Here is a 25,678-nt window from a genome sequence, read left to right as displayed (position 1 = left end):
TTATCTCAGCCTGTGAAACTATTGTTTTTAAACAAAACAAAAAAAAAGAAATACTGATCTACTTTTACCTATCATAAAGTTAATTAAACTTTGAAGATGAAATTTAATCTGTACTTAATGTGGACTAACTAGAACCTTATTTCCAGACAAGGATTAGTTGTTGTTTTTTTTTTTTGTTTTTATTCTTGTGTCATAATTAATGTAAAAAGTAAAGTACCCCATTGTGGTCTATAGTGCAGGTGATGTATTTCTATGACCAACGATTAAGACATTTTAGATGGACAGGGACACCATCAATCTTCATTAATCAGATTAATGGACAATTCCTAGACAGTAGATAGACTAGATCTATTAATGAACAAGATTACCTTCAATGCCACAAGGACGAAATACCTTTACTTTCCCTAACTAATGACATTTACCCATTAGAGTCAGGTGGACTCCAAAGCATCCTAAAAATCCTGAAATTCCAAATCCCAGTCTTGACCAAGATTAAATCTTGAGAAGCCAAGCACTTGACCACAGTCACCACCAATTAATGTGGATTTTTATGTTAATTACACATTTTATGAAAAACGACATTGTGAATTTTCCAAAATATTTCAACCTTTGCTAGCAAACTGTCAGAAAGAAGTAAAACACAGCTTGAATGTAAACAACAATTTACTCTAAACATTCAACTAACTGTTTAAAGCTATTGATTAATATTGTCAACATGTTGTTATAATATAGTAAGTGCATATTTTTAGATATTTTCAAAACAGTACATGAAATAAAAATTGCTATAAAAGTGACAATGCCACAAACTACAAGTAATAGGAGTTAATATTTAAAAACAAAAGTAAGTAAGGTAAATGAGTTTTGTGGATGGTATACAAAGTACATTCTAAGCAATGCAATACTGACAAAACGTAGAGCTATTCCCAAAAATTGTTTTAATTATATGTATTAAGATTATTTTCTTTGTGCTTGCCATGATTTTAATAATTGAAAATCATTACAATTGCAAGGTTTTTTTATTGCTGAAGCCATAAACTACATTTCAACCCAACATAGTCTGCTGTTGAGAAATTAAAAGTGCAGATATTATTGACTCTGAATTATTTATAATTTTACACAGTTTTGAATATTAACATGTCACATGTTCAATTGATTACACAGTGCAGCAAAAAATAATTTTTCACCTGCAAAAACCTGTCGTATATTACAATGAGTGTTAATGAAAATTGATGTAAAACATCAGGAAATTTGTCAGCCTATGCTTAGATTTACATAAATGTATGTAGTCAATAGAAGGGTTGAATATTGTCATACAAATTGCACTAGACTCCTAGAAATACATTATCTACATCAAAAGTATTCATAGTAAACATTGCATTAAACAAGTTCAATAAAGCTTTCTAAAAATCTTACTTAAAAGCATAAACAGTTCTGTCAAAAATACTTCCAATTTTGCATTTCTGAGCTTTCTTGTTTTTCCATTGTTAAAATCTGCAGTAGTACCTTATCACACAACAGCCTATATATATCTTTTATTGAACCCATCTTTATGTTTGTCACTTATGTATCTTTTATTAGAAAAAAATCAAGATCGGAATGTAGAGGATCAAAGTAAAGACATTTGGCAACCCAATTGTTTGTTCATATGCTTTTGGACCAATGAAAACTCTGGCCTTTATTCTAGCCTTGCTTTTAATGAGCTGAACTTCTCTTTCAATGGAAAACTGTTTCCATAACATTCAAGTACAATTATAATTTATTTTTGTTATATTATTCAACAAGGCACGGGTCAAATTCTCTTGCTAGAGTCTATATGGAAACATACGTACCAACTCTATCTTGATATTATTTATAACAGTTCAGAAACAGTCATCCCTTTCTATTGGAAACTATTTAGATAATTTGGTTTGCTAATAGACCTGTTTGAGCAAGTCTTGACAGGTCGAGGCATGTTCACAGGAATATTAAGAGTTATTACAGGTTTTGTATGGATAACTTAAAATCTAGAGGTAACATTAGGAATCAGCATTGTTCAGCTTAGTATAAATCATATTTATTCGCAGTAGCAATATGTGCTAAGTTTTCAAAAAATGTTTACTTTTTAAGGTTTATTGTGTAACAAATATTTCTGTAAGTTGTATAACGCAAAAATAGTACATAAAATTCTAGAGACCAAACTGGTAATGAGTCATTTGTCATCACCATACACTTTCACTTTCATGAAAAAAAAAGTGACCTATGATAGTTTTATGTTATTATCTACAATGGCCACACTGCTAAAATTTACTGAGTTTCTGATATCACAGGTAATTTTTTTTTTATTACTAAACTCAATTAAAATTTGAACCTAATTTTTTTTTTATTTAACATTATACTACGTTTGATGAGCTCCTAGTGAACTTTCTACAATTTCACTAGGGTTGTCACATGTAACAATTATGAGACACTTGAGAAAGATTTGAAACAGTCTAACTATAAATTATCATTTTGTAACATTAGTTGGCAACCTAAACACCACATTCTAATGTAGTGTATGGCTCACAAATACATCACTGTCCATCATTTGAGTGAATAATAATAATCTTTATTATCCATAAGGAAATTGGTCTTACGATTTGTGCAATCATTTGTACATTTGAAACTTTGCAGATGATGTAAAGATGATCTGTCTCTGTGGCCCAGGGTTAAAATTAACAAGAGTGTTATGTGGCCAGCACAAAAACCAACCACCTTTACTATTCCCCAACTAATGTCAGGTACCGCTAAGAGTTTGTACTCAGAGGCGCCATAAAAATCCACCTTCACCAGGATTTGAACCCAAGACTCATCACAATCACTTGAGTGAATCACAACCAGACAGTTGTCTATTATTTGAATGAATCCCAGTCAACTGTAAAAGTCTAGGATAAGAAGATCTTGTGAGTTTGCTAAAACTTAGATTATTATTAGTCTTGCAGTAAAGCAGGTCAAAGCTCTGCAAGTGTAGTCTGTGTACTGGCCCAAAAATAGAGGAAAAGTTGCAGAGTTATGATAGTAAACAAGAAAATCTCATAAAATTATGACAATAATGGAAGATTGATATTTAAACAAAATAAAAACATCACAAAATCTTGATACACTTTCATGTTGTTGAAATATATTTTCATTACTTTTTTTTTTTGAATTTCTAGATTATATAATTTATACAAAATAAGATGAGAAGATGGTTAAAGAAAAAACATGTCCATAATGTATTTAAACTAAAAATATATTTATGTGAATAGCCAAAAAAAAAAACTATTTTAAAAAAGTTAGGCACTTATGATAACATTAATTTCACTACATCTATAATATGAATAATTAAATACAGGTAGCAAATAGAGTGCTAAATAAATATTTCTAAATACATGATGTATACATTTGTCTGAAATGGAATTACTTAAGGGTCAAATATAGTACACAATATCACAGTGTTGATAACAATCTAAATGAATGAAAATATAAATATATTGTATATCTATTTCATTATTAACTTTCAACTTTTGAAGGCTTTGGTCGACAGCTTCTTTGGTGAACAATAAGTCTGTCTGGTAGAAATGTTCGTCCACAGTTATCACAAGGAACTAAATTAGCCTGAGCACTCTGCCATGCTGCCTCATTCATTGCGTCTACGTCATATGTTCCACTTTTACTACCTAGAAAAAACAATCCAAACAATATACATAAAAATAGGTTTCAAAAATACATATATCTAGCTTCAAATAAACATAGCTACATTTACCTGCAACTGCCCTAACTTCAGGCTTTCGTGGCTCTGGGCGCCTCATTTGCTTAGGAAGTTTATCATTTTCAATGTGCCATTTCTGTAGACATTGTGGCTCATGAATAGAGATAGACTTTGAACCAAACTCTCTTCCACAAATATAACAAATTATAGTTGGAGGTCGCCGTATCACTGGTGCTGATTTTACTGGCGCAGACTGCAATTTATATGTTTGATAAAAAGATTGCTCATTTATTTTTCTTAGTAAATTTGTAAATACTATTGGCACCAGTTTATGCCTTAAAATTCAACAGTAGTATGCAATGCTCTTACAGAGTTATTATTGTTTCCAGCTCCAGGCTTAGGTTTGCAGGCCCTTTGATGTACAGTGAGACGATCAGGTGCAAATCTTCGACCACAGTTTTGACAAGGGACAAGCTGATTTTTTGAATTCTCCCATGCAGCATCATTCATCTGCTCTCTTAGAGATTACACAAAGAAAATTAAATCAAATATCAAACTACATTTAAGTATTGAAAATACATCTAGGTAATGCTGGCTGACCATGTAAACGCAAAGGATGTTTGGGCCACAAGGCCTTCATCAGCAACAAAACAAACAAAAAGACAAACAATGAACACTAAACAGGCTTATAGTGTAGGATAAACAAATGAGAAACCCATGATTAGGCAAGCATAAAATGGACTGAAAACTTACAAGATATATTAGTATGCACTAAACTCATAACATTTCAAGTGAAGCTGGCACTTGGTCATGTAAGCAATGTAACTGTCAGACCTGCAAACACAAGCTTGCTACACCCACCATCACTTGTCCTAAAATGATCCTCAAAATCAGTGATAAATGTAATTGTAAAGGAGTTATATATGTTCAAGTTGCCAAATGATTTATATTGGGAAAATAGGCAGGACCTTAAACATAAAAAAAAACTGGAAGAACACCATAGAGAAATCTCCCAAACCTGTTTCAATTCATTTCTACAGCACAAAACATAAGGGTACCAATGATCTCCTCATCACTGCTATACAACAATGCGATAACAAAATCAATGGTCTGCAGATTGAAAATAAACTTTTTTTTCATGTCAAGCACCCTCCAACCTCATGGAATCAACAACCATCACACTTTTATTTAAAATGAGAAGGGACAAACACTCTGCCCCTTTTCCCAGTTATCTTTTCAGACATCACTCCCCTCTCTGATTTCATATGCTTTTACACCAGTGCAGCTCTTTTCTTTTTGCCTTGATAGAGAACGACATTGTTAAGTTAACTGTTAGACTATTTTGTGTTAATTTTTGTCTTTTTTATTTGTTTTTTAGCTCTCGAAGGCCCAAACTTCCTTTGTTTTTACTTGATCCAGCAGGGTTATCTATATGTATATTTACTGTATTTTCTATACATTCCCCCCTGCAACAGTAAATCTTTGTTCATTTTAATTATTGCAACATATTAATACAACTATTTATCTTACCTTGTAAGATTTCCTTCAGGTTTACGGGGAACTGGGCGGCGCATTTCCTTGGGCAACTGAGAATTTTGAGTCTTCCATTTATCTAAACATTGAGGTTCATGTATAGAGATTGATTTTGTACCAAATTCACGTCCACATATGTAACATATTACAGTTTTAGGTCCTCTTTGAGGTGACTCCTCTCTGCTCTTTGAACCAGAGTTGGATTTATCAACAAGGGAATTGTTATTTGTTTCTTGTATAGCTAGTATGGTGGAAACAAAATGTAAAAAAATATACAGGCTTATAAATCTTTTATTTAGAAAATATATTTTAAATTTCAGACCTTAAAACATTAATACATACGCATGCTGCCTGGCTTTGGCTTGCAGGCTCTTAGATGAACTTGCAAACGGTCAGGATTAAAAGTTCTTCCACAATTAGGACATGGTACAAGATTAGCTTGTGACGCTTGCCAAGCTGCCTCATTTGCTGCCTCTACATCATATGATCCTCCAGCCTTAAGGATTTCTGGCTTTTTGGGCAAAGGTCGTCTGTGTTCTCTAGGTAGCTTGTCATTTTCAATTTTCCATTTCTCCAAGCACTGTGGCTCATGAATACCTGATAATAAACACTTTAAGTGTTGATTTCATTTTTTTTCTTAGATTTCATAACCTAAAAAACTTTCATTGAAACAAAAGATAATTACCTAATTATAACTTACCAATAGATGCTTTGGTAAACTGTCTCCCACAAATATAGCAAAATATGAAGTTAGATCCTGGTGGACCTCTTTTAGCTTTTGGAGGTGGTCCTTTTTGAACAGGTGCTGTATATGTGCCTTGTCTATTCATTTCAGAATTACCCTGCTTAGAATGTCCATTTATTTGTAGTGGTTCATCCCCTTGATTTAGTGATAGGTTTGGACGAGTCCTACCTTTAGCACTTATAGGTCTGTTTGCATACTTTCCGCTTTTAGGGGGATTAGGTTGAGATGTCACAGTTGTATCATTTAATTTTGATGACACATCTATGGCTTCATCAAGATTCAGAACAGCAGGTGAAGAAAGAGTAGCTGTCCCAGGCCTGAGATTTGCAGACTGTTTCAAAGGCTTTAGTGGTTTGCCCGGTTTACAGCTGCGTTGGTGCACTGATAAGCGATCTGGTTGAAAAGTACGTCCACAATTGTCACATTCAGCAAGATTTCCCTGAGCAGATTTCCATGCTAACTCATTAAAACGTTCATTTTCACCAGTTGCCCCTTCCTTTCCAATGGCAGGCAAAAGCTGGGGTTTTACAGGAGTTGGTCGTCTCTGATCTGGTGGAAGTTTGGAATTTTCAATATTCCACTTTTTTAAACACTGATTTTCATGAATAGAAATAGACTTTGAGCCAAATTCTCGCCCACATATGTAGCACACAATAGTTGGTCGTAATGCCATAAGATCTATGAAAAAACAAAAAAAGCAAAAAATACTATTACATTCTTAACATAACATCTAATATTACTATTTTTTTAAGTTTGCTAAAAACAAATTAGCTGACCTATCATATGTTAATATTAATATGTGAGAGCTTGTAAACGGTTTGTTTATACACATGAACTATAAATGTCCAGAGTGTAGTTTGCAGGCTACATTAAATGTGTAGCCTATAAGCTGCAGATTGTTAGTGCATGCCAGCATTAACATTCACATACAATAAACAACCTTTTAAAATGATAATTAATGAAGTATGGTATTCTTTCATTTCTTGTGATACTGGTATATATATTTAGGTACAAACAAATGTAATTTACATTTATTTTAAAAAAAAAGGAAATATGACTTTACTTATCTTAAGTCCTAATCTAATATCATATTTTATTATTATTTACAAAACCACGCAGGCAAGGTTTATTTTGTGTTGCTGAAAATTGTATTTATTGTTGGTTTTTTTTTTTTTAGGAATTAACAATTATTTATGATAATTTTATTAAATACTGTTAATTTATAAACAACTGGACTTGTTTCAATATATAAAATGTCATGATTGGGACATAATTTATAGCCCTTTCCATTTTTAAATAGTTTTCATCATTGGCTTGCTATTTAGATGAAATTCCTATTTCATTTGCAATGATAATATATTCTTCACAAATTATAGGGCCTATATGGCTATAATAATTATTTTCCAGTTTTGCAGTGATTTAAGACAGGTAGAACCAACTAGTAAGTCAATTAGTAACATTTGTTATTATTCTAATGCAAAAGAAAAAAAAAACTGTATTAAGCTACATAACATTCTTATTTAACTTATTATAATAATTATATAGATCTATTTTATCCACATTACCTAGAGGAAATTTCTGTGACTTAATGCCACTAGCCTAACAACTTAAATGGTAACATTTAAATTAAAGCCACCACGCCCACAACTTTCTCTGGAATGGCATCTTCAATGATCTTGTGGACCAGATCTGTCACTATGAAACTCTTACCAACAATTTAAAACTAAAAACTGTGATCAATAAAATCGGGCATATCTAGATATTGATTTTATTTTAACTAAGAAGTGCAACGTAAGATATGACGATAGCGCAATAAAGGTGTTGTTAATAAGAGCTTGTTTTTTCCCCCTCCTTTCTATATCTGTCAAGGTACACATAATGTAAATAAGGTTCTTAACGACGATAAATAGCAATGGCAGCCATATTTAAACAAAGACGACAATGAATAGTTTCACCGAGGAAACAAAATATTTTTTTATTTTTGATTAAAATATAATTTATAGATATAGATAGTGAAATTGCCGTATTTTATTTTTATAATTATTACGATTGTCTATTTTAAATGTAATTTATTTAATTGTTATTTTGTGTTTACGTTTTACGGCATATAAACAACAAAAATCGAGTTGTAAGGAGCAAGTAACTCGAACTAAAATGATGTGCAATCATAATGGCAACAAACAACTTGTCAACAAATCAAGAATTAATAGCTAAACCCTCATTACCTCAATATGTTTTCACAGAAAAGCTGGGAAGCGGAACATACGCTACTGTCTTCAAAGCGTATAGAAAGGTTTGAACGAATTTTAAATGCCAAGGCCCAAGTTTCACTTTTACCTTTAGTCAATTTAGAATAATTTAATAAATTTAGTCAATTTAGATTTAGAAAAATTATTTACTTTATTGACTTTATCAATTTTATGACTATCATGAGTTATGACTTTAACTTTATCATTTTATGTCTTTAATTTAGATCTTTAAAATTTATCATAATCAAGATTTAATCACATGAATATCAATATCATCAATATGATAATAATATAATCACTGATGCCTTATCATTGATATCATTTATGATAAATTTATCATACTCAGTGACTCACTGATACTCAGTGATAGTATCAGATTTCAGATACTTTATCATACTCAGTGACTCACTGATAGTATCAGATTTCAGATACTGATACTAGTGACACTGTGATACTTTTAACTTTATAATGATTAAAATATGATTTAATGATCTTAATTCTTATCTTGTCAACTTATCATGTCTTATGACTTATCTTACTAAAATTCAGACGTTACTTCAAAAAAAGAAGATGAATCCGTCCTACAGTACCTATACCTACACATGTTTCTATATAGACTCTAGACTTTAATCTTTATTACGTCTGTAGACTATTTTTTTAATATTATAATTATATTATATATAATATATATGAGGGTCACTATTTTATATATTAAATTATAATTTAATATATATGAGGGCGCCCAAAAAATTAAAAATCTCAGTCTTCACCGAGATTCAAACGTAAGATCCCAGGCTTCGAAGCCAAGTCATTTTTAAGCGGGCTGTTTCAGTTTGACACAACAGATATAAAATTCATGTTTATAAGGGTGAAGGGGAGAAAAGTGATATTAGAATTCATAAGCCAGATATGAGTGTAATTTGGAGCCCTTTTAAAATAAAGAATAAAAGCAGAAGAATAGTGAAAGTATTTAAATAAGACTATTTATGAAGGCAGAGAGTGGGGAAGGGGGGAGAAAAGATACTCCAATTGATGGCTGTTCTAGTTCAGAATAATAGCCGCTAGAAGTTTTGGGTCAAAATAAGTAATATATAGCCTGGGAAAAAATCAATGGGTTTAGCCGATGGGTAATGCTAGTTGTTTATTAAAACTCCCTGTAAGTAAACCTTCTTTTAGCCACTTAAAACACTGTGCTTTCAAGTAGATCTAGATCATTCTTGTAAAATGTTTGTTTTAATATTTATTAATTAATTTTTCTTTTCTGAAGTGTGGTGAGCGGGAAGTTGTTGCGGTTAAATGTGTTCTTAAAAGTAGTTTGAATAAAGCTTCAACAGAAAACTTGCTGACTGAAATTGAACTTTTGAAAGCTTTGAAACATGAACACATTGTCATACTTAAAGATTTTCAGGTTGGTACTATAAAAACAAAACAAGTAAAATATAAACAATCCTTTTTTTAAAAACCTCCCTTACCTTTATACTGAGTGAAATGGCATCAGTTATTTTGAATAACTTATATAATTCATTTTTAATTGATCTATACTAACAATAATAAACTATGCGACTGGAAATATTTTTATTAATGGTTTTTGTTGAGCACAACTTTCATTCTTATAATATGCTCAGTGAGCTATGGTCCAATCACTTTTGTGGACCAGTTGTGGGAGGATGAAGGGTTATCTGGGAAAACATTTTTATGCTGCTTTTTCAAAAGCAGTTTAAAAAAAAAATTACTCAAATCTTAATTCAAAATCGAGCCTTCATGTTGGAAGGCCAACATGCTTGCCACTGAGCTATTCAGGTACTTATAAAAATAGAAGGTTTTTTAGTCTAGAGATATTTATTTTAAAAATTTTAGCAAACTACCTAATTCTTTACACAAGGCTTATCTTCTTTTAGCTAGGTACATTTTTTGTATAAAACAAACTTTATTTAACATGACTAATTGATTAACTAATTGATTAATTAATTTTTTTTATTGATTCATGTGTTATCATGGACAATAAATAATTGTGCAAAGTTTCAACTTAATTTAAGAATGGGAAGTGGGTGAAATAGTGTGTAAAAGATTTCACCCAGATAGACAGATGGATTTGATATATAAGATTTGTTTAAAAAAAAAAAAAAAAACAGTTCATGACTTTTTTTTCCATTTGGTTAGTTTTATTTGGTTCTTTTTCACAATGTCAATAATTGTAATGGGAATGTCTGTATGTATTGTACTCTTTGCATATTTTAATGTATTCAAAAAACTTTTTTTAAATATTCAAGATTTTGTTTTTTTGGCTTTATATTTTCCTTAGTGGGATACAAATTACATTTATTTAATTATGGAATACTGCAGTGGAGGTGATCTTTCAAGATTTATCAGAAGTAAAAGAGCATTACCAGAACATATGGTCAAAAGATTTCTGCAACAAATAGGTGAGATATTTGTTTGTAAATTTAGTCTTATTAAAAAGTACTTTTATTTTCTTGATAGACATATCATTTTTGCATTTAAATTTTATAGTTACTTAAAAAGTTTGTAAGTACAAAATAAATATCAAATTAGTAGAGTAACTTGTTTTTCTGACCTTTGTGTGTAGCACTCCTTTGCCACAGCAGATAGTTTCCACCCATAAAAAAATGGTTAAAATTTCACATTTAAAAGTCTTTGTTATGCCACCACAGACAGATTCAATTGGTTCATCACTCAAGTTTCGACAACACTTTCATATGTTAGAGCAGTGTAAATGAAGAGGGCATCTTGCTATTTTTTTAAACACACTGCACTGCATACAACTTAGCTATTAAATAATGGCTAGTAGAAGTAGGGAACTACACCTCAGATTTATAATCTGATGATCCCACCAAAAGCCAGTGAGTCAGTAAGCTGGGCATTCCTTACATTTCCAAAAAAATAATTGAAGATAATGTAAACTATACCATTCTTGCATTATTGGATTTATTTATAGAGAACTTAGTTTTAATTGGATCTTATTTTTTTAGTTAAACTTCATTCATTTTCTTTCATGTCTGTGTATTTCTTTTTTTTTTAATCTATATTGTTATTGTTATAGTATTGCTGTGGTGGACAATTATAATCAAACTAAATTTCTATTTGGTTGGACCACTAAAATAATCTTATTTTATCTTTGTAATAACAAGCTTCAGCAATGAAATTTCTATGGGATAACAATGTGGCACACATGGATTTGAAACCTCAAAATATCTTGCTCACATCAGAAAGCAGTCCACAAATTAAATTAGCAGGTAAGAGTTATTTTCATAAAGCTATAAACAAATAGATAACTTTTTTTGTTAGATTAATGCAGACGGAACACACTATCTTTTTGTTGAAATGGAAAAGTAGGAACATGTGTACTGTCCAGGTGCTTAACGTCTTATTTTGTTTCTCCTCAGACTTTGGTTTTGCAAAAAATTTGTATGATGGAGACAGAGTTTATGTGATGCGAGGTTCTCCTCTGTACATGGCACCCGAAATTATATGTAGAGGTGTCTATGACAACAGAGTTGATCTGTGGTCTATTGGGGTAATATTATATGGTAAGTAATTGGTTATACAGGGTAAGAATATCAATCAGTGTATAGGTGAACTATTACATAGTTCATGATGAATTGTGGAATAACATCATTGGTATTATAGTAAAATCTAATTAAATTAGTGTTAGAGTGAGATAAACAGTAACTAGATGTGTGTATGAGTGTGTTTTCTTCATATTATGCAATATTTAGTAAAATCTAAAAACCAGTGTTTTTCTAGTCAGAACAATTGATTGTTAAGCAGATGCTCTCTATCTCATCTCTTTTATGATTTACAGTTAATTAAGGTCTTTTTTGTGGCCAGCAGAAAGATTAATTGCTGTTATGTCCCTAATAAATAAGTTTTATGTCTCAGGGATATCCTAAAAAATTTTAAATTCTAAACTACATCCTTGGTTCAAAAGCCAAGCTCTTTATCAGTATTCCCTATTTTACATTGCTTAGTAATCTTTTCCCAAAAATGTGTGATTGTAATTCATCATATATTTTGTTTACAAATTCACAGTAAATGACTTTTTTAAAACTTATCTGTCAAATTTGAGTTTTTCTTAAAAGTCATCCAGCTCCAAAATTCATTGATTCCTGATTTTGTGGTAGGTGCTTCTGACTGTTGTCATAATGGTGTCTATTTCAAACTCATCCTGCTGCCATCCTGCTGTATGTCTGGGCTAGGGAAAAAATAATCTTTATGTCTGAAGGAATGTCCAAATCTAGTAAAACAAACAAAGAAAGCCTTTCTATCACAATACTTACGTAGTCATATTTTTTAATGAACTAACTTTTGCATTTCTGCTGCTATTGAAAACTCTCATTTAAGTCTTTTTTTTTTATCGCATTTGTCAATTAATGTGTATGTTTTATACAAATGAATGTAGCTTGTCTTCTAAAAAAATACTCATGAATTATTATTTCTTTTTAGAATGTCTTTTTGGGAAAGCACCCTTTGCATCAAAAAGTTTTAAAGAGCTCGGAGAAAAAATATGGGATCAAAAGCCTATTGAGGTAATCACTACTTTAGTTTTATTTGTATGCCCATAATTGGTTCATAAATATAGAGTAAATAATTGTTCTGCTTTAAAAAATTGAATCCAGTGTTATATCAACCTTTCATTCACTGAGTTACTTTATGTAAATACTTTAAGAAAGAATTAGATTTTTTTTTGAGGACAACATTCTTTTCCTATTGAATGCTTATTTAAATTGTTATTTATTTATTATTTATTGCAGTTTAGAGTAGGTTGCATAATTGTATGAGGCCCTGAAGACCCAGCTTTGAACTGTAGTAATAGTGAAATAAAAAAATAGAATTTGTTTTTTTTTAAAAGCACAGAACTGTTAGAAAATGTTTTACCCAAATGGTGTTGCTTATTAGCAGTGTTAATAATATTTTAGTATTATCTATGTTTAAAATTTGTGTGTGTGAATAATTTGTTACATTCTAAAAAAGCTTTGATCTTTCTGTTACATCAAACATTTTTATATACTTTATATTCCCTTTATTTGATAATTGATAACTTTTATATTGTCATTATTTGATAATTGATAACTTTTATATTGCCATTATTTGATAATTGATAACTTTTATATTGCCATTATTTGATAATTCATAACTTTTATATTGCCATTATTTGATAATTGATTACTTTTATATTGCCATTATTTGATAATTGATAACTTTTATATTGCCATTATTTGATAATTCACAATTATTTCAAGATTTAAAAATATTATTTTTTGAGTATAAGCAGATTCCATTGTTGTATTTTAAATAGATATTTTCTCTGTGTTATTGAAACAGATTCCTCCAGGGTTTAATATATCTGACAATGCTAGGGATCTCATTCTAAGACTACTACAGAGAGTACCAGCAAGAAGAATTACATTTGAAGAGTTTTTTGCTCACCCATTTGTTGACATGGAACACATTCCGTCAAAAGATTCTCTACCAAAAGCTGTAAGAATAAAACAAGTTTCATTTGACATTTACAGTTTTGAAACTCAGGCATTTATTTTTTAAGTTCATTTACCTTCACATATTCTTTAGTCTGTTGGATTTAGACCATTGGGGCACCACACATGATCTGTCTATCATCTTTTCCTCTCTGTCTTTTTGCCTTGATTAGAATCTCTTTCAATGTCAGGCCTGTCTATTCTTCAATATTGTTTTCCCATTGCTTACTTTGTCTGCTTCTCCATTTGCTTGGTACTGTTCCTTGCAGTGTTTTTATGAGTACTGAGGACCTAGTGATATTGCCATACATTTTAGTTTGCATTTTTTGACAGTAGTCTTTTGTATCATATCGTGAGGCCCAATAGCCATTGCGATGTTGTTGCACAGTCAACGAAAGCACTTTAGAAAATTAAGACAATCTGGAAAGACAAAGGTATAGCACTCAGCATTAAAATCAGACTCCTGGTCATGGCAATATTCTTGTATTCTTGTGAATACTGAACATTTACTGAATTAGAGATGGGGAACCTAGCCATGGAAAAGAAATGCTACAGAAAGATCATAGGTATCACCTACAAAGGCTGCACCAGAAATGAGGAAATTAGAAGCAGGGTCATAATGACAATTGGCAATTTTATAGGTTAGCTTCATGCAACTCTGGTTCTAAATCCATTTTTTACAATTCTTTTTTCTCTAACTTGGATCATGCTCTATTTGTTTACGCTCACAGATTGCTTTAATAGATAGAGCTGTCAAAAAAGACGAAGAAGGAGACTATAAAGCTGCTGTAAAACTTTATTGTGAGGCTCTCGACTTCTTTATGCCAGCTATACACTGTGAGTCAATCTTAAATACTTATTTCTTTCAATGGTCTACATAGGAATGAATTTAATTCTAATTAGATAGCACTTAGACACATGAGTGTTGCTGACTAAAACTGGTGTCAGAAGGTCCAAAACATATCTAGGAATTTGAAATCTTATTTCAAAGTGAGCTAAATTATTTTTTTTTGTTTTTAGGAACAATTTATTTTGTGGTTTATAGTTCTTGTCAACACTGATGAATGCCCAGTGTCTAGCTATTAGAAAATTCCTGTAACAATTTGGCCTTTTTAAGACATATTGGTTGTCTTATCTTCTTATCTTATCTTATATAATACAGATGTTACTTCAAAAAAGAAGATGATTACGTCCTACACGTCATGCATTTAGTCATGCTTATTAACCAATGACTTAAATTCTGCCAAGTCACTGGTTTCCTGGCTAGCTCAGGCAACCCATTCCATGCTCTAATAGCACTAGGGAAGAAGGAGTATTTGTACAAATTTGTCCTAGCATATGGGACGAGGAATGTGCCTTTATCTTTGTGTCTTTCAGAGTATTTTATTAAATTTTGTTTTTGTATTTGAAGATTATGGTTCAGTGTTTTATGTATGATTGCTACTTTACTTTTCAGCCTTCTGTCCTGAAGGCTTTCTAAATTTAGTGATTCTACTAAAGGTGTTACTCTAGTCAAATGTGAATATTCGTTTGTTATGAATCTCACTGCTCTATTTTGTGTCTGTTCCAGTTTCTTAATGTTTTCTTGAGTTGAGGGGTCCCAAATGGAGGATGCATATTCTATTATTGGCCTAACCAAGGTTAAATAACATTTTAGTTTTATGTTCTTATTTGATTTATATAAATTTCTTTTAATAAATCCTAATGCTTTGTTTGATTTTTTTGTAGTTTCATCAATATGTGGATTCCATGACAGTTTTTCATTTATAATAACACCTAGGTATTTTGCGTTTTTAGTCTGTGTTACTGGTTTGCCATGAATAAGATAAGTGGAATTAATTTGTTTTAGTTTTTTTGTTACTCTTAACAACTAACATTTTTCTGGGTGGAAAGACATGCTCCAATTTGATTCCCATTTCTGTAATTCATCTAATTCTCTTTGTAAAATATCTGTGTCTTGTGTTGTTTTTATTGTTCTATATATTATGCAGTCGTCTGCAAATAATCTGACTTTTGTTCCTGAAGTAATGCAATTTGTTAAATCATTTATGTAAATTAAAAATAGTAGTGGACCCAAGACTGTTCCTTGAGGTACACCTGAGTTTACTGTTATCGGTGTTGATTTAGAACCATTTATTATTACAGTTTGTTCTCTCCCTATCAGAAAATCTTTAATCCACTGATGCAGTGGACCATTAATGCAGAAATATTTTAATTATTTAATAATGTTGCAATGTTTCTCTGAGTAGTTGACAAATACCTTGTGTGAATAGAAATAGAGTTGTTTTTTAATGTCATTGAAAACTCAAGTTTTTCTTTTTTACCAAAATTCCTGTTCATCAAACATTATCTTATATTTTGTAAAATTGAGTTCATTTAGTGTCATTGATTTTGATTTAACTGTTTGACCAAACTATCTCATGTCAATACTCAACTAGTTCTGAGGGATATTAGAATCCTTTTAATTTCAAATCAGTGGAAATTCATCAATGGAAATCCCTTTCTGCAACTAGATGATCATAAGAGTTATGTGATTAGTTTGAATAAATATTTAGTTATGAGTTTTATTTTTAGCATACAGCTAATGTTTCTAGTGTCAATTTTGATTTTATAAGGTACCTTACTAATGAATACAATTTTCAGCTATACTTGTTGTCTAGTTTATTTTAATGTTTATGGTTTTATTGCATATTTTATACATTGTAGAGCGCATCTTAAAGCCATTAATATTATCAATTGTCACATACATTATTTTGAATATTTTACAGCAAGTTAAAATAAATTATATTTTGTTATTATTATTTTAGATGAGAAAAGTTTAGAAAAGAAGAAAGCTCTACGATCGAAGGTAACCACAGAGATATCTAATGCCAATGATGTTTACGCTTTTATTATGTTAATTTATTGGGTTTTTTTTTGCCAATTTCAAAACATTAAAAAAAATGTTTCCAATATATTCCAGGTGAAGGAGTATATGGACCGTGCAGAAACTTTGAAACAGTTTATGAAAAAAGAACTTCAGAATCCTTCAACATCACCAAAGCCTAGAGCCAACAGCTTACCAAAAACACCTGCTGGTTCATCATCGCCAACAGCTCCCAGTTTGACAAATCAAGACAGTTCACCAGTAGCTAATAAATGTGATTCATCCCCTAAAACTTTATTGGATAGATCTACTTCCTGTGATATTTCAGAACTTAGTAAGTCAGAGCAACTTCTAAGTATCAAAGTAACAAGTAATTGTTAAGAATTTTGTTAACTGGTTAATTATTTTTTCTATGCACTCTCCTTTTGTAGATATTTAATATATAAATATGGGTATGAGTGTACAGTGGTAAAGCATTTGGCTTTTTTAGCTCAAATCCACTTCAAGATAAAACTTCAAATTTTTTTTAATGACCCTGAGTCCACCCTATTGCAAAGGGTGTATGACATTAGTTGGTCATTGTGCTTCAAGATATCCCCATTAATAAATATTGAATATATGGGTTAGAAGAAAGATAAAGGAAAAACCTAAACATTGATTTATGGTAAAGATTGAATGAATGGAGTTACTGCAAAAGGTGAGTATGGGGTAATGTTTTAATAATTATTATAATGACCACTGTGCTGATTTAAGCTACTTTTAACTTTTGTTATATAGATTCAATGAAGTCAAACATCTGTACAAACTTTGTATACAAATTAATAGGAAAAGCCTTACATAGATTTCAGTTATTAACAGAACAAAAGGCAGTAACAAAATGAGTTTGATTTTAGGATCTCTAGACAGCATGTACATTTATCACATTAATTCTTACATTCTAATTTGTATAGCTCCTCCTTCCCCCCCCTTTTTTTTTTTAATAAATTTGTTTCAAAAATTAATTCATATTTGAACAAGTTGGTGAACAGCAGTACTATGTTTTTAAATTAGACGTAGTGCACTTTTAAGTAAGTTGGAGGGGGAGGTGATTAAAGCATTTTGTTAAATGTTGATGATGACTTCATATTTTAAATTGCATCCTACTGCCAGATAGTCATGTAACGATTTGTTCTTTCATTTCAGAGTCACTGTGTTCAGATTCACAAGAACTTAGTGCAATACTGAAACTTGTCAGTGCAGCAGAGTTTGAGGTCAACCAAAGAATTGATTTATTTGTATACATTTAATTACATGATCTAATTTATGTGAAATGTACCCATAAATTTATACAAAAGTCAGCAAATGTGATTTATTGCTAAAACTAAAAGCTAACCGACGTTAACATTTTTATATCCTAAATCATGATTTAATTTATTTTTTTTTTTGGGGGGGGGGGGGGAGGGGCTAGCAATCACATTAAAGTGTGTTTATATGCAGACATTTAACATGTAGCATTAGCCTATTTAACATGTAGCATTAGCCTAATACTTTTTTTCCTTTGGGTTTCAGAAACTACCCCTAGATCTAATTGAACATTGCAATACTTATTTATGAATTACACAATTTCAATATATTTTTTCAATATGTCAAGTAGAATCAAATCATTGCTAGAAAGCTATAATACCTCATTATTTAATTTCAATCATTGAAAGACTATTGTCAACAAATGTTTCACACAGTTTAATAAATATGGCATAAATTTACATTTATTTCTGACTTTCAAATATGCAGGAACAAAAAGAAGATTTTGAAAATTGTCTGCATCACTATGAGCTAGCACTAGGTGGCTTGTTGAAACTATTGCCAGGTACAAATGAAACATTTAATAATAGCTTAAAAACAAAAGTACTCTCTTCTTTTCCATAAAATATTTTGTTTTAACATTAGTGATTCTCAAACTTTAATTAGTGATGCCCAGATACAGACACAAAAAATGTATGTTCACACCCCAGCACATTGAGTCTGTACTTTTCCTGCATTCTGACTTTCATACTCCAGGTATTCAGTAAGCACTATATCTCAAGTAAAGTTAAATTGAAATAGTTAGGCTTGGCTGATACTAAAGCTCGAGAAACATCAGAGGAAGTACATTTGAAATGGGCTTTATTGTCAGCCTCCAGTTCAACAAGACACCTTGGAGCCGTTCTGAAGAAATTTTTCTTATGTGAGAAAGACTGGCAGACTTTGGAATCGCATTGGTGATGCTGAATTGAATGTCTTCTTTAAAATAACATTTTGACTCATTCTTGTTGCAAGCAACACTTGCGAAAACACTAAAAAGTCTTACTAAGGTATAAAATGTCATCTAATTTATTCATTTTTAAACTAACTCACAAATAAACTCTGCACTCTATCCAGAAGAAATTAATTGTAAATAAAATAAATGAGAAATGGACGAGCTATCATCCAAATCACAAGAAAGATGACGCTTACTATAAGCTATCCCGACAAGACCAACGTCTAATCTTTCGACTAAAGGACCAGACACAACAGAATGCGACAACACATGTACCGGAAGCTCAAAATTGGAACAAGTGAAACCTCCCCATGTGGAGTATCACCAGAGAATGCTGACCATGTCCTCCAAAACTGCTCTCTTTACCAAGAGGCCCGTATAAGACATTGGCCCCAAATCACCCCACTAGAAAGAAAACTATATGGAGAGCTCCCTGATTTGGAAACCACTGCGCAGTTCATCTCATATATTGGTCTAGTCATATGAACACTCCAACATAACAATGAGAGCGATGAAGAAGAAAAAGATTCATTTTTAAACACGGGTATTAAAGTCTTTTTTTAATACTAAAATATGGATCTTTAAAATACAATGCCAAAACAGCAGATTTTTTTTTTAAACATAAGGGGTGACCCTACAGTTTGAGAAACACTGTTCTAGGTCCTTAAACTGTGTAAAAAGTAGATTTTAAATGTATATTAAGAATGACCACTTGCATCTATTCAAACAATGACAGGTGAACCCAAGGGTAGAAGAAAAGAACTTCTCAACTCACAGGTATGTTGTACATGTATTTATTGGAGATAGGAAAATATGTGTGGAGGGGGTTGTCAGCTTAGGTTGTTAAATGTTAAAACAATTTTTGTAAGTTTTAATTTATTTAAGAATAACTAGAACCTTTGCAATTCTGGTTTCAAAACATCTTATCTTTTTCTATTTTTAATATACAAATAAGTGAAACATTTAATCCTCGTGCCAAAAGAGTTATTTTTCTACTGAACTAAGTAAATAATCAAGCAAAAATAGTTAACTTGTACTATGTTCTCAGGCCACTAAATGGATGGAAAAAGCAGAAAAGATTAAGTCTTATTTGGATGTCAGAAATTTAAATACCCAAGACACATCAGCTCAAGAAGAATTGGCTGAAACAAGTTACTTTAGTAAGTCCAGAAATGTTACATTTAAACCTTTGCAAACTTTTTGTTTTCAGCCTGTTCTATTTGTGTGTAAACTTTTAGTTCATGTAATCTATGTCATTTTTTATTTTATTTTGTGGCGCAGGAAGAAGAAAAATATTTAGTGTCATTTATTTTATATTGTTGAATTGTTTGCACCCAATTCTCAGCTTTAATCTGCCATGTTATGTTTTGTGTTTTAATTGCTAATATTTCAATATTTTTAAGATTTTATTTTAATTAAAACAATTTTCAATTTCAATATTCAGTATTATTGACTTCGGTATCTAATAGAGTTATATTATAGGCAGCCGAGTTATACCACATTCCCAGTTTAAATATCTCACATCATAAATATCGTATGCTTCAGAGAAAGGAAAGACACTTATAAACATTGAACAATGAAAAATAAACTCAATTTCACCTAACCTGTGAGCCTTAACATCCTACTGATTTTAAAGTTCACTTTTATGGTTCATTCTTAAAGTCCGAAGACTCGGTCATTGTTTTTTTTTTCTTAAACATAATAGGAGTATTTGATAAATATTTTTCATTTAATTTGAAAGATTACAATTTTAATTGTTGTTATCCTTAGATATTACATTGTTTATGTATTCACTCTGCAGCTGTCTGCTTTCATTTTAGGTTTTTATTTTAATATACTTTTTATAAACTCTTCCTGCCTTAGTTTCTTTAAATTTTCTATGTAGGTTTTCTTTCTGTTTACAAAGTTTCTTTAATCTATTATTAAACCAGCATTTATTTATTTTGTTCAATGAATATGTAGTTGGTATATGATTTTCTATGATGTTTTTAAGATAGCTTTTAATGAAATTCCAGAGGTCGTCAGCTGGTTTGTTAATGTTCTTTTTCTGATAAGAATGTTTGTTAAAAGTTAATGCAGCTTGGTGTAGTTGTGTTAGGTTGCATTTATTCCAGAGTAAGATCTCTCTTTTGGGTTTTGTATTTGCTACTGCTTTTATCTGTATTTTTCTAATAATATAGTTTACAAAAGACTCATTATATTAAACAGTAATTTAGTTCAACTGGTTTTAAAGGTCAGCTATCAGTGTTTCCTTGAAACTGGCAATGAGTTCATTAAGAACATTATTTCCATTAGGTTTAGATGTAAGTAAATTTTTCACTGTCTGCATGTGGATTGTTAAAAGAGAACTTTAATTGCCACCCACCCACTGTAGACAATGGCATTGTCTAGTTGGATTTGCCAAAATAGTTAGGTCACAGCAGGTTCTGTGACCTACTTTGCTCTTTCTTAATCTTTAGACTTGAAGATAGGCCTTTATTAAATAAATGTAGCCAAGCTTGGACCTTTTATAAATAATTTTAAAATTTGCAATAGCCATGGTAAAAATCTTTTTTTAACAATATATCTTATCCAGGACATCACAAAAACATTTCAATATTTGATACATTACCATTTACCTGTATTAAAATTGATTCAATACATTTTATTAACAAATCAATTAATTTTTCTAAAGCAAGTTCAAAAGTTACAGTGTGTGCAAGAATTCAGTAGCAATTGGTCAATATACTAATAACTAGTGCAAGAAGAATTCAATAGCCATTGGTCAATATACTAATAACTAATTATTCTTGTTCAATAATTCCATTTTGTTTTTTTTTTTTTTTTGTATTTTTGTGGCTATTGCTGCATACAAAATCATCTGTTTAAGATGTGCAAAATTGGCATGCTTTTTTTTTGTTCCTGTGTTTGCAAAGAATGTTAACCATCTTTCCAAAAAATACATATTTAAGTGCATCAACTTAGCAAAGTAATAAACATTTTTTTTTTAAGAGGTGCTCATATGTATCACACATTTTGCACAGGCTCTTGGCTGCAGTTGATAATGTCTACCTAAAATTAAGTCTAAAAGTAGTATTTCTTCACTATGTTAAACTTACTTTGAAAAAAAAAGACTTATAGGTACTAATAGTAAAAGCTTAATTTAAATCTATGTACCATTTGAATTTTTTAAGTATTTTCTTTTTGGACTTTACATTTTTCAAGTTGTTTTTTTTTTTCAAATCTAGAATTTCTTAACCTGGCTTTACTTTAAACTAAAAAAAAAACACAGCTATGAGAGTTTTTCTTTCCATAGTAAAGGATATTGACTGATAGACATTCTCACATGACTCAAGTTTACTGGAAGATCATCATCCCACTTCTTTCAGTTGTATGTCTATGTCTTGTTCATAAAAGTTTTTTTTTTGTTCCCTCTCTGTTTATGTATGTTTAACTAAGTCTGACCCCTGGATGATCTCTAAATGTTGTCGCTCTTTTCTGTTGCTCAAGCTGCTGGTGTTGAATGTATATGTTGTTGTTGTTTTTTCAAATAACATGTTGATGTTACAAAATCTTCAGATGATTCCTATTTACCATTACAGTGTCATACTTTTTACTTTTTCATATATATATATATATATATATATATATATATATATATATATATATATATATATATATATATATATATATATATTACACTAAAGTATAATTGTTAGAAGAAGAATAACATTAGTGTGGAAAGAAGAGAATTAGTTAATGGCAGTCTGGGATGCTGTTAAAAATATTATTTTATTTTCAATGTGTTCATGTAAAACTCGTCATCTTAATAAATGAATGAAAAGCTCTGGATTGTTAGTGACGTTTGTCAATGTAAATCTTTAACAATAAGAATAATAGCCCAAATTTATAAAGACTTTTTGAATTTCTATGAAGGTTAAAGGTTAGTTTTAAATGATGAAACAAAAAGACAATAGTCTTTTTAAACTGTGCATTCCTTCAAAGCCTTTTATTTTACAAGCTGTATTAACTATTTACATTTTACAATGAGGAATATAAAGGGAAGTCAAAGAAGAGCTTTTGTGTATGTTTTCTTGAAAGAGTTTTAGCTTAACAGTAATTCAAGCTTTTTAAAATATGAATTGGTGATCAGGTTATGAAACCAAAAGTGCCACTATGTTCCTTGAGCATCGCTAGTGATGACACTCTTTTATAAAACCAGACTGGGCACTGTTAGCATATGTATGCATTAAGAAGTATATTTCAACAATGGTGTATGCTTGTTGTATTCCAGATGAATGGAAGCAGTGTTGCATACAATGAGTTCCTCGTAATACAGATGGAAACATTTTAAAAAACTACTTGTGAATCATTAAGCGGACAATGGTGATTTAAAGCACAGCTAAAAGCATATAATTTAAGATATTACCAAGAATGTTTTCTTTTTTGTTTTTCTTCCACATAATATCCTTTGATTTATTTTTTTTGTTTTTAAGATGAAATTATAAAATAAAGTGTATGCTTCAATGTGATCTTTCAAAACACTTAAGAAATTGTTGATTTGCTTTAAAGAATAAGGGGATTGCAATCAATGTTTTAAATTGTCTTATGTTTAATTTATTGTAGACTTTATTTGGTGCACAGCTCAGTGCATTTTAAGTGCCACAGCTAGCATCAAGTGTTTTTGTTGGTGACTCATTAATTTTTGTGTCATGCTGACCTTGTTTCTTGGCACATTGGGATGTTTTTTTTATCTCTGTGCTGCGGGGTTCGTATTAAACTTACAACACAGGAAACTACTAATCTGAATCCATTAAGGCAGTTTTGCTATTTTGTAGATAATTCTTTGAATTACCAAAAAAGAAAAAAATACCATGTTATTAAGTTCTAATTAAGAGAGATTTATTTTTATTTTTTTTGTAATGAAAAAAGTTGAAAAAAAGTAAATGATTTAAAAGGCTGTGAAATAGAATGTGCTTTTTTTAATTTAAGAACAAAGTTGTTTTTAAACATTTTAAACGTTATTAATATGTGGGTAAATTGTTTGAATAATGTGATTTCTTTATTGAATAGCTGTGTTATCCATTGTTGTAATTTTGATGGATATTTATTGATTATATAAAAATGTATTCATTAGCTATGATATTAATTATGAATGAACTGTTAAGTATAATACTATAGTGAACTGACAGTAGAAGAACATAAACACACTACCAGTTGCATACTAAAATTTATAGACAGGTATTGCTAGAAAAAGAAATTCTCATATAAAGGATTCTGTTGAATGGAATATAGTATGATTTTTTTTTAAAAATATATTTAATGAAGTCTGTAAAAAAAAATTTGAATTTATACTTAGTTTGGATCAATGCTTGCTGGAGTATGTGATACTCTCCAGATGAATTTAATCTTTTTGTAGTAGGATGGAGATAGGGTAACAAAAAAATCTTTTTTTTTTTTTCACTGATAAAAGTTGCAGGCTCAACCTTTTTAAAAAAAATAATAATAATAATACATAATAATTTTGAATGCAAGTCTCTATTGCAGCATCTCTTTTGAAGTTGCTACCAGTAGTGGCTTCCATTTAATGTACATGTATTCTATGACAAACTTCTGCTACTGGCATTGACCATTAGAAAGGTTTAGTGAAATTCATTACATGGGGATACATCTAGAGGTTCAATAAATAATGATATTCTGAGCAGGCACTCATCATGCTGATCTTGAGATACTATAAAATGGATATATAGATGTCATTGAAGTTTTAGTATCATCTCCATTGTTTATTTGTTATATTATTGTTATATTACTCATCATGTTTATTATTATTTTACTTTTCTAGCAAAAAATAAATGCACTCTTTTGAGTGAACTGTTTGGTTTGTTTCTCTAAATATTTTTGTTTGTCCTAGTTAATATATAGTAGGTGCTGTGGCTGAGTGGTAACGTCCTTGGCTTTTGAACCTGAAGTCCTGGTTTGGAATCCTGATGACTGGGCTTTTTAACTTCAGAATCTTTAGGACACCTCTGAGTCCATCCAACTATAATGGGTACTTGACAGTAATTGAGGAAAAGTAAAGGCGGTTGGTTGTTGTGCTGGCCACATGACAACCTCGTTAACTGTGGGCCGCAGAAACAGATTACTTTCACTATAGACCGCATGGTCTGAAAGGGGAACTTTTTTGTTCTTATTTTAGTTGATATAAAAGTGTGAAAACAAAAAATGATTTATTGGAAAAAAAAAGTTTTAAATTTAATAAAAGCAATTTATGGTCATAATTGTTAATCTATATCAATCACAATAAAAAGTCATAAAGTTATAGCTCCAATTAAAACAACCTGCATAGATAATCTAAAATCTAGCACCATAACAACAGTATCAAAAATAGTTTAAGAATGAATGTATACAATATTATGTTTATTTTCACAGCATTCATTATATAATTACTATAAAGAATTTTTTTTCAGTGCATAGGACAATTTATGAAATGTACAAAGCTATTTTAACACATATCACAGTAAACTAGAAAGTTGAAACAAATATTGTTAATGTACATATTTAGTGAGTGTGAAATACATTGCCATCTGATGATAACTTCTATAAACCTGTCCTATCTACATCATAGGCCAGTGAACCCTGTTCTTTCTGGTAATCCAAATCACAGACCTATATACTCGACACGTACAGAAACAGTGCATAGAAATTAGAAAGTATAAACTGTAATCGCTGGTTTTATGGGTGCATAGAATTACTTATCCTATTGTGACCCGAAAATGGTCTCCAACCAATCCCTAGACGGGAAAAGCTTTTGTTGTTTTTCTTTGTATCCA

At 30.6% G+C, this 25,678-nt stretch overlaps 2 protein-coding genes across 3 annotated transcripts; one reads left to right on the top strand and one right to left on the bottom strand.

The window, feature by feature from the left end:
* Nucleotides 1–160: 160 nt before the first annotated feature.
* LOC106072942 (zinc finger protein 474-like) lies at nucleotides 161–7,910 on the bottom strand. Its single transcript, XM_013233403.2, has 7 exons — nucleotides 7,550–7,910; nucleotides 5,940–6,662; nucleotides 5,582–5,836; nucleotides 5,237–5,480; nucleotides 4,076–4,223; nucleotides 3,761–3,959; nucleotides 161–3,674 (listed from the first exon to the last, which is right to left on the bottom strand). The coding sequence occupies exons 2-7, from the start codon at nucleotides 6,655–6,657 to the stop codon at nucleotides 3,508–3,510; spliced, it is 1,731 nt and encodes a 576-aa protein (XP_013088857.2). The 5' UTR covers nucleotides 6,658–6,662; nucleotides 7,550–7,910; the 3' UTR covers nucleotides 161–3,507.
* Nucleotides 7,911–8,103: 193 nt separating this feature from the next.
* LOC106072948 (serine/threonine-protein kinase ULK3-like) lies at nucleotides 8,104–24,724 on the top strand. 2 transcript variants are annotated; one of them, XM_056022112.1, is made up of 15 exons: nucleotides 8,104–8,277; nucleotides 9,501–9,641; nucleotides 10,536–10,656; nucleotides 11,383–11,487; nucleotides 11,638–11,781; nucleotides 12,698–12,780; nucleotides 13,577–13,732; nucleotides 14,460–14,565; nucleotides 16,536–16,576; nucleotides 16,691–16,928; nucleotides 17,777–17,844; nucleotides 18,365–18,440; nucleotides 19,606–19,646; nucleotides 19,918–20,029; nucleotides 23,143–24,724. In XM_056022112.1, the coding sequence occupies exons 1-15, from the start codon at nucleotides 8,155–8,157 to the stop codon at nucleotides 23,169–23,171; spliced, it is 1,584 nt and encodes a 527-aa protein (XP_055878087.1). In that variant the 5' UTR covers nucleotides 8,104–8,154; the 3' UTR covers nucleotides 23,172–24,724. The 2 variants fall into 2 exon arrangements, with proteins under 2 accessions (XP_055878087.1, XP_055878091.1); XM_056022116.1 differs by lacking the exon at nucleotides 23,143–24,724 and adding an exon at nucleotides 21,103–23,136.
* Nucleotides 24,725–25,678: the final 954 nt, after the last annotated feature.

This window comes from Biomphalaria glabrata, chromosome 1 (assembly GCF_947242115.1).
Source record: "Biomphalaria glabrata chromosome 1, xgBioGlab47.1, whole genome shotgun sequence".
Taxonomy (NCBI): domain Eukaryota; kingdom Metazoa; phylum Mollusca; class Gastropoda; family Planorbidae; genus Biomphalaria; species Biomphalaria glabrata.
This window is presented reverse-complemented; position numbering and strand designations above follow the sequence as displayed.

What these genes read in the sequence shown, in the direction of transcription:
- LOC106072942 (XM_013233403.2), bottom strand. Translation starts at nt 6,657, where the DNA reads ATGGCATTACGACCAACTATTGTGTGCTACATATGTGGGCGAGAATTT. An exon ending in GCCAAAGCCAGGCAGCATGC is followed by an intron (nt 5,481 to 5,581) that starts GTATGTATTAAT and finishes CCACCATACTAG; the next exon opens with CTATACAAGAAACAAATAAC. An exon ending in TGAAGTTAGGGCAGTTGCAG is followed by an intron (nt 3,675 to 3,760) that starts GTAAATGTAGCT and finishes TGTTTTTTCTAG; the next exon opens with GTAGTAAAAGTGGAACATAT.
- LOC106072948 (XM_056022112.1), top strand. Translation starts at nt 8,155, where the DNA reads ATGGCAACAAACAACTTGTCAACAAATCAAGAATTAATAGCTAAACCC. An exon ending in TCTTCAAAGCGTATAGAAAG is followed by an intron (nt 8,278 to 9,500) that starts GTTTGAACGAAT and finishes TCTTTTCTGAAG; the next exon opens with TGTGGTGAGCGGGAAGTTGT. An exon ending in AAGATTTCTGCAACAAATAG is followed by an intron (nt 10,657 to 11,382) that starts GTGAGATATTTG and finishes TGTAATAACAAG; the next exon opens with CTTCAGCAATGAAATTTCTA.